The sequence below is a fragment of the Durio zibethinus genome, chromosome 4 (genome assembly GCF_047325235.1).
Source record: "Durio zibethinus cultivar Kanyao isolate XHJ-2024 chromosome 4, ASM4732523v1, whole genome shotgun sequence".
Taxonomy (NCBI): domain Eukaryota; kingdom Viridiplantae; phylum Streptophyta; class Magnoliopsida; order Malvales; family Malvaceae; genus Durio; species Durio zibethinus.
The window spans coordinates 1,250,217-1,259,490 of NC_143165.1; the positions used below are offsets into that span (position 1 = coordinate 1,250,217).

At 34.0% G+C, this 9,274-nt stretch overlaps 1 protein-coding gene across 1 annotated transcript; it reads right to left on the reverse strand.

Moving 5' to 3' along the window:
• Nucleotides 1-143: 143 nt before the first annotated feature.
• On the reverse strand, nucleotides 144-7,542 carry LOC111287344 (protein NLP9-like). The gene is made up of 7 exons (XM_022877834.2): nucleotides 7,258-7,542; nucleotides 6,816-6,860; nucleotides 5,472-6,639; nucleotides 4,201-4,245; nucleotides 3,276-4,034; nucleotides 2,460-2,580; nucleotides 144-1,706 (listed from the first exon to the last, which is right to left on the reverse strand). The coding sequence occupies exons 3-7, from the start codon at nucleotides 6,414-6,416 to the stop codon at nucleotides 565-567; spliced, it is 3,012 nt and encodes a 1,003-aa protein (XP_022733569.1). The 5' UTR covers nucleotides 6,417-6,639; nucleotides 6,816-6,860; nucleotides 7,258-7,542; the 3' UTR covers nucleotides 144-564.
• Nucleotides 7,543-9,274: the final 1,732 nt, after the last annotated feature.

Consider the following 9,274-nt stretch of genomic DNA (forward strand, 5'->3'; position numbering starts at 1 on the left):
CTGAAGCCTCAACAACCTTGGTAGTGCTCCCAGACAATGGATCCTTAAGACCACATCACCATACTTGGCATTGATGAAGCTTTATTTAGCATTCAGTATTTTCTTTTTCTAATTTCAATTGTAATAGTAAATAATGACAGACATTGATGAAACTTGGATTTGGATAAATGCTCTTTGCTACAACTACAACTACAACTACAAATACAACCCTGTTTCTATTGCTCTCCCACTAACATATAAAGCCTAAACAAAACATATATTATAAATAATTGACTATAACCTATGCTTACATCTTCTAATCCCTTTTTGCCCTTCTTCCTTGAAATCTAGCAGTAACAACCATGCAAGATCGAAAAACAGCCGCCATTGATTTTAGACCATCATGGAAAGCAAATGGAGTAATACATGAAAGTAGAAAAGCTACAGCCATTTCCATTACCCCTTTCTTTTTTTATTTTTCCTCTCTTAGAGAATTACATCTCTCCTTATAAGAACAGAACCCGGATAGAGTTAAAGGAATTACTATGAAGGCCAGTAATTGCCTGCTAAGCATCAACATAACTGCTATGAGCTTCCAGCCAAAAAGCTGTTGCTATTGCCAGAACTGCCCATAGCACAAGGTATAAGGCCAACTTGAAATTTCACAGTACGTGTTCCAACATACTCCAAAACTTCTAGACACTCCTGTAAATCTGAGTCACAAGCCAACATTACCCATTCCTCTTCATCGTCTAAATACTTGAGCTGGAATGTCCCGTTTTGAATTTTGAACCTTTTTGCAACTTCTTCGTATAGTTGGAAGCACCCGGCAGAGGGTTCAAACTTAAAGCGGACAGTATCCTCTTTGTAAGTAGCTTTCACAGTAATTTTTGAGCTGCTATCAACACAATTTGTCTTCAATTTCGAATTCTTTGATCCCTTAAAGCTCTGAGAGCTTGATGAACTTCCATGTAACATTGAATCAGAGCCATTTGAAGAGTTTGTCATGCTTGAAGAAATAGGTCGGTGGTTATGTTCAACAATCCCATCATCACCCTCCATTTCGGTATCCACTTCATCAGCAGCAGCCAAGGAGCATGAGCTCCACGACACAAAGTGGCAGTCAGAATCCTCTACTTTCAGATCCCCCTTGTTCATACCCCATATGTGACCTCCTTCCTGTAAATAAGAACCCATTGTTGCATTTTCTGGGCAAGTCCAAGGAGCAGTGCCAACGCTAGCTGCCTGGAATGATCCTACATCTAAAGCAACTGACTTAGAGTCCTCACAACAATCAATAAGAAGGATACTAGATTTCTTTGCTTCTTGACAGGTACTTGGAATTATCACACTCCTTGCAGCCTCCCTGTTGTTTCCACCAAAGGAACACTCATCTTCCTCCAACTTAACCACTGAATTCTCTCCACCAGGGCAAGATGCTAGATTTGCTGATGATTTCTCTTGATTGACAGGTTCAGGTATTCTGACGGGAAGGTTTTTATTGGAGAATAATAGTGTTTTCTCGGTATCAACTTCTTGGATGATGGTACCTGCTGCAACAAATCCTCCTGAGGCTGTATCAAACTTCAACCCTCCTTCCACACCTTCCACAGAGTCAAGAACACTTTGTATTTTTCTCAATGATCTATTCACCTTGTTAATCTTGCGAGAGGGCCATCTTGATATCCCATGTTGTCTGCATATCCTTTTCAGTGTAGTGGGACAAACTACGAGTAGGAAATCAATTTTCAATCACAGATTATTAAGAACCAGTTTCACTCTAGTGCTTAAAATAATATTCTAACACTTCTGTATGTTCTTCATTACCAGTGTTAAGAACTATTTTCTAGAGTCTATAGCCTTGACCATAAAAAACAATTTCTAGTTCCATAGGTTCATAATAGTCAAGCAACAGTTCTGCATTATTTCCTTGGATTAAGCCAAAAACATTAAGGTCATAATTTGATTTGAAGATTCTCCATTCCATAAAAAGATTATGGTCATATACTTATTTTATATAGTATCTAAAGAGTCTAGAGGTTGCTCAAGGTTGTTAAAAACTTAGAAAGAATAATATCAGTGAATCAAGTGGGAATTGTTCTCAGCAACATGTAATCTTATTCATTTTATGATTTTATATCTTTTAAGAAGTAGCCAAGATTGAAAAGTAATTTTCCTAAAATAACAATACTGAACCATACTACATGAATCATTCAAGAATATAGCTCCATACAGAAAATCTTTTAGGAAGCTTTACAAATTTAAAGAGGTTTAGGAATGCAATCTCACAAAAAATATATCAAATTAAATTTAATTCTTCTATATGAATGGTCTTTCTGCAAAAGGAAGATAAGCACAAACTTGTGCAGTAAAGTCAAAAACAAATAAAAAAAAAAAAAAAACAATTTTACAGAAACCTGGACAGAACCAACTATATAATAACCTTATGAAGCATATACACATTTAGCATCAAGGCTTACCACCAATGCTTTTTGCAGCATCCTTCAGACTCCCAGAGAAATACTGCTGAAGAACACTCAAGCTCACATTTTTTTCTGCTGTAGTTCTCTTCTTTATGTGCCTCTGCAGTCCACTCATTGCCTATAAAAATATGTACGAAGATATTACTTAAAAGATATAAGCTTGTTCACACCAGCAACTAAGACATCAAAAATCAGCACTACCAACTAAAGTAAAAAAGTAGTATACACATACACACACATATACATATATATATTTATCTATTTCTATCTTCCAATGGGTATATATCTCACAATAAACGGGTCAAGTATTTAAATTATTTTGTCCAAATAATGTCTCTCTCAGATTTCAACTATTGATAATAGTAATGGATATTAAACAAAGGAAACTCAAGCTGATTTTGATTCCTCAAGAAGAGCTTAAGGAATTGCTAAACTCAAGCTAAGCAAGTATGTGGCATGCTCATCGATCAATAAGGCAAGCTCATGAGAGCTCAAGTATTAGGGGTAGATAATAGAAGAATCCAGCATCTACAGTTAAGGATGCTTCAATATCAGTGAGATACCCTCTTTTTATTGATAGCAAACCCATGTATCTTGTTATCAGGAAAAAAAAAAAAAGCATCTTATTTAACTCAACAGATATCAGAAAAATGGATCTCAGATCAAGAAATTCCCTCCTCTCAATGCACTACTCAAGTCAATTTTCCATACTTATGTAGTTTATATACGAATCACTGAAGGAACCCTTCATGTGTTACACAAGTCAAGTATTCAAGTCATCCGTCAAAAAGGAAAGAATGTTCAACATAGTACCTGTTCAGGAGGACCATCAGCTTCCTTTCCATCACTTCTTGAATGAGATACATTCAAGGGAATTCTATCATTGGAATTCATTTCACTATCAGCAGATAATGCCATTTCCGAGTTCCGTCTAGACATAGACATTGGGGGGAAGTTTGGGACTGTTCCCCTCTGAAACTCAAATTTTGACCCTTCACCAATAACTTCAGCATCTGAAACTGTTCTCAAACTCCTACAGATTCGTTGCAAGGTACCTGAGAGGTTGTTCAACAAGAGTTGCTGTTCTGAACTCCCTGTCATGTTAATAGGAAGAAAAAACTCTAGTATATAATCATCATCACCAGTGTAGGTGCTCCTCAACCTGATTGCAACAGCAGCATTCAGGTTAAACTTACGTGCATGATGGACAAGAGGATAATCACTAATGTCATATGTCTTCACATCAGCTGAGAAGAATGGACGATTGGAATGAAGTACTTTTCCAGCTATACCTTGTCCTTCTTCAAGATAATGTTCCACACATGCATGCACGAAATCTTGCATCCCACTTTCATTAACATAGCAGGCTGTATCTTCAATGCATAAGACACACTTCCCATTCAAATCCTTATTACCCTCTCGAACACGTACTTTTATAATTTCATCCACAGCTTCCTCAGTGTAATTACAAGGAATCCATGTTAGAGCCAGAGGCAATCTATGCGCATGACATACAGCAAGTAAAACATCAGTTATTTCAGCTATAGCAGCTCTCTGATTCCTTGAGTGGCACTGAGGAAAAAATGAAAGGAGACCTTAGAGAAAAGGCACAATACCACTCTATTTATTCAATTGACCAAGAAAAAAATACATGCTTATATATATAATATAAAATTCAATATAAAAACCCTTATTTTATAACAGTTGAAATGAAATGCATACAAAGTTTTAAATGTACCTGGGGAAGAAATCGAGGAGGAGCAGTGGTCCTTAAATTCACAGCCTGCAGATAATAGGGAGCAAGAAACATTTCATGATACCAGCCATAATCTATTGAATATACAGTTGGAACCTTATATTTCATACAAGACTTACTTTACAACATATTCGCTGCTTTTATAGTTTATGTCTGTGTGGTCTGAAATCTATCAAGTTTGTTTTTTTTAAAACCGGAGATATAATACTCAATAAATAACATTAATTACCAACACCTTTCAGCATACAACAATAGCAAAGCACCTGAAGGCTTAAATTTCCCTTTTGAACCTCAGATGTTAGATATAAATTTTATTTTAAATTTTAACATCGTTAATCAAATATTCTTCCTGTCAGAAAAAATCCAAATTTTCCACTTTAATTTCAGCGTAAATGTGCACAATATTGTAGTTCTAAAAAGCTAAAAATTCTACTGCATGTCACAGTTATCTAATTCTTCATGTCAAATAAAGGTAAACTAACAATATTATATTATGTGTGGCCTTGTTGGCTACTGTTATTACATTCTTTAGATATTACTTGTATTTTTACCTTTCAACATTCCAGTAATTCATGTTGTAAGCAAAATTTTCCAAAGCTTCAGATTACTAATGGTTTTTCTTTAGGGCACTAGTTAAGATTTACCAATTTAGGAACATTTTAGCATTCAATGTAGTAAATTTGCTTTCAATTTGATAACTTTCAGTACAGTGAATGCAAAAATATTACCACTTAGAGTAGCTCAACCGGCGCCATGACAGCACAAGTTAGAGAGTATATCTTATAAGCTACAGAAGAAACCTGGTTCTTTGGAAAGTGTTAAGAATCTTAAGGATTATTGACTCTAAGGAGGCTATCTTAGTCTGATCCATATACATGCACATCACCTCATATGACAACACTCATTAGATGATTTGAATTCCAGATTTACCAGAACTCCAAGGCACAGCCTTATAATTATAAGCTTTGGTTAGAGTTGGAAAATATCCAAAAGTTACATTCCAACAACTTCTCAAATCTTAAAATAGATAAGATCTAATTAACAGGTATCCAACCTTTAGAATAGCAATTTTTGGTCTCCTTGATACCCTTCATCATATCACCCATTACAAGGGAGTTCAAGTTTAAATGAGATAAAGGTAGATAGGTCAGTGGCATTGATGTGTTTGGAGAGTCATAGAGAACAGGAAATGGATATTCAGACCCAAAAACACAAACTTTACTAGAATAGAAACAGAAATAATAGGTACTAACCTGGAGTGCAAGGCAGACATTTTCCATTTCTGAATCGAAATTGGTTTTCTCTTTCATAGTGACAAGTTCCAGCACAGCACAACAAGACCTCTCAAGAGGTTCAAAAACTGGTAACGCAATAGAACCACGGACTTTGTGATTGACTGCATGTTTAACCCGCAAGTACTCACCCTTACTGTAATGGATTACATTAGAGGTCCACTCAGGAACTCTAGAAATAAAAACACGACCAGGAAGTCCAGGAGAGGAGCCCGGTTTCAGTTCTGCAGAGAAGGTATATGTCCTTGAGACTTCACGATAACCAGATAGCATCTGGTCTAGCAAATAGGGCTGATCAGAAGTGGTTAGCATGTACTGATCTCCATGCTTAATAGGAACCCAAACTTGTGCCAAAATGCCCCCTCCAGATGACTCCTTAAACAAGGACAGTGCTCTAAGCATCTTCTCATCAAGTGATTGTCCAATTGGCCTAGAAACCAACAAATTAGGCAAATCTGATGAATTATTTTGTCTATTACCACCATAATTTCGTCTAACACTTAGTTCTGCATCTGCGGAATCCAATGGATTACCAAAGTGTGCATCTGTTTGCAGGAACACCATTCTGTCTGCACAATTATACGAATCACCCATGCCACTTAATGCATCACCAGCTTCAACAAAGGTACCAGAACTTTGCCCTGTAATATGTACTGAGTCAAAAGAGGCATAAGGCAAGGATGGACAGGAAGACAAACCAAAGGAGGCAAACATCTGATCTGTAGCTGCAGGGCTATTACACCACCCAGCATAAGTATCGAAGTTCATGAGCTCTGAGAAGTTGAAAGGATCCTCGGAAATCAGATTCCTGGTACTCCCAGTCAACTCTTCCCCACCCTCCATTTGTGCTCTTGGAGGAACCCAACAACCATTCCCCTTTTCTTTAGATGAAAAGGTGTACTCCATTTTTTTCACAAAAAACTAACCAACCCCACTTCCAACTAAAACCAGCAAACGCTAGAGTTCTATAAAAAAAAACTTCCACTCAACCTATCTCTTCCATCCCTAAAATCTTCCCGTCTGCTACCCAAAACCCAGGAATTTCCCGAACTATTTTTCCACCTCTTCGAACACCAAACTCAAATTTGCCAAAAAAAACCAGATATGCCCAAGCCAAACTGCCTCTAACCTGGAACTCACAAAGAAAAATCAAACTTCACCCACATGCTATATATAATACAATAATACATAACCATAAAAGGAAAAAAATTTTCAGTAACCAATTACAGCACAAATATCTCACATCTTAAGTTAAATTAACTATTATAGTTCCTAAAAATAGTAATAGAAAGCTCAAGAACTGACCTAGATGACAACCAAAATTTCAGTGTCCAAAGCCACAGCAAATCACTGCAAGATAAGTCCACAACTCTCAACCAACATTAACTCACAAAACCCACCTCAGATTCATCCAGTTATACACAAATATATAAAAAAATTCTTTAAAAAAGTGCATGTCAAAAAGGTGAAATGAAAATTTAGGTGAGATGAACCAAATATCAAATTCAAGACTAAGTGCACTATTCACCATAAATATGATTTACTAAAAATATATGTAATTAAGTAAGATAAGATATTTCTAAAATTGGCAATTCTTTTTCCTTTTATTAAACTCAAATGAAAATTCAAGTGAAATGAAATTCTAATGATCTTTTACACCAACCTATAAAATCTGAAGCTCCTTGAAACTCTGCAAATTAAAAAAGAAAAAAAAAAAACCCAGATATCTAGAGGGAGAAGGTTTTACCATAAAAGGAACCCCTAGTCAATCGTGTAACAGACTTTTAAGTGGCCATCCTGTTGAAGACTTACTAAAAATGGAAAGTCTAGTTGGGTTTTTTTTTTTTTTTAGCAGTTAACTATGAGAGTTGAAAAGCTGTTATTGTTAAGGTTTTAGGATGTCTGAAGGCAAAAGTTGTTTCTTTTGGCAGGATTTAAGCTTCAGCAAGAGCTACCGTTGGCTTCAAAGGTTGTCATTGTTTCTCTTTGTTTTTGGTTTTGGGTATGTGTGGATCCGGAAATATGAGCAATTAATTTATTAAAAAAAATTGGGTGGTTGTGTTGGATAGTTGTTAAACGTCAAAATAGATTCTTTTGGGCACATAAAGACAATGATATTTCTCTTTGTTTTATTTTTATTTTTCAATTTCAATTTTTTTCTAAAAAAAAAAACCATGTTTGTCTCCACTTCACTTCATTACGTGGAATAAGCCGTCCAACGAAGTTACGATAATTAATTTATCAAAAAAAAAATAGTACCATTGGATAGATATTATAAATTATTTTTTTTAAAAAATCCAGCTTTTTTATATAGGATTCTGTCCGTACAATTGAGGACTCTCTGTCAAAACCACTTGCTAGCCCTTATCGAATTGGGCTATTACAATGATCCATTACACTCAAGTGATTATTTTTTTTTTCGGCCGAAGTGATTAATTAATTTGCTAATTGTCCATTTATTATTTGAATTTGGTTGGACTTAATCCAATTTTTTATGGCTAAATTCCTTAATCTAATTTTATGAATTTTTTTGTCTTAATAATAATTAATTAATTTTTATTGGTATAATTTTATTTTTTTTAAAGAATAATTACGTAAAAAAAAGTGAAGGCTTTATGTATAATCAGTACAATTTTTTTTTATTCAAGTTTAATTTGATTCAATTTAATCTTGAATTTGTTTTAGTTAGAGATAGAATTCATGATATCATATCATATAAAATATTATATTCGTATTATATTTTATACGAAAATTATATGTTACAATTCATATCGATATGAAAATATAAAATATAATTTTTTAATTTTATTAAATTTATTTATGATTTTTTAAAAATTTTAAGTCATATTATCTTCGTATTTTTTATTCATATTATTTTCATTTCATATTACTATATCATGTTTTAAATTATCAAATCTAATTAAATATAAAATAATATTGAATCAATCTAATATTATTTTAATCTACATACCAAGTTATGACATAATTTTATTGTTAATATTTTATTACAAATTTTTTTATCAAAAGATTTTATTAAAAATCTAAGCATTACCAAAGATAACAAAACAAAAACGAGCAATATAAACTTGGAAGAAGCCATGGAGAAAAATCAAGAAAAATAAATTAATAAAAAAAAAAAGGAGAAGAAACGGTCTTGGGTTTGTAAAAATGGCAATGGAGGAGAAGCTCCTCCTTTTCTTTGATAGATCTTTTTCTCTTATTCTCTTAGTTTCTCTTTAAATTCAATTTTGAATGCCTTTGATTAGATCAGCAACCAAAACAAGAACGATCAGTTCAATCAACTGAAAAACCAATCAAAACCCAGAAATTTTTATTTGATTTTGATGTGAAATTACCGTCATAGTTTGGAAAATTACTAATGAGGAAAGCGGAGGTGAATGGTGGTTAAAACAGAGAAAAGATGGATGTTGTTCTAAGTGTAATGTCTTGTGGGGAAAAGGAATAGCAACGGGGTTGTGGAAAAGCTGCCCCGCCGCCGCTGCCAGAGCCGTCAATATTCAAAGAGTTAGTTCCATTGTTCGCAACATTGGAGATCCATGCCTTCCCCAATCTCCTATCAAGAATTTTTTTTTTTTTGTAAGAAAATTCTTTTATTATCATTCTTTATGTAATTTTATGAGTCAAATGAGAATCAAATGATTTAATTTTTTATTGAATTGAAATGTAATTTCTTTATATTGTATAGTTTTGTATATTTATTATTATTTTTGATGCCTTGGGATGAATTTTTTTTTTTATTAAGC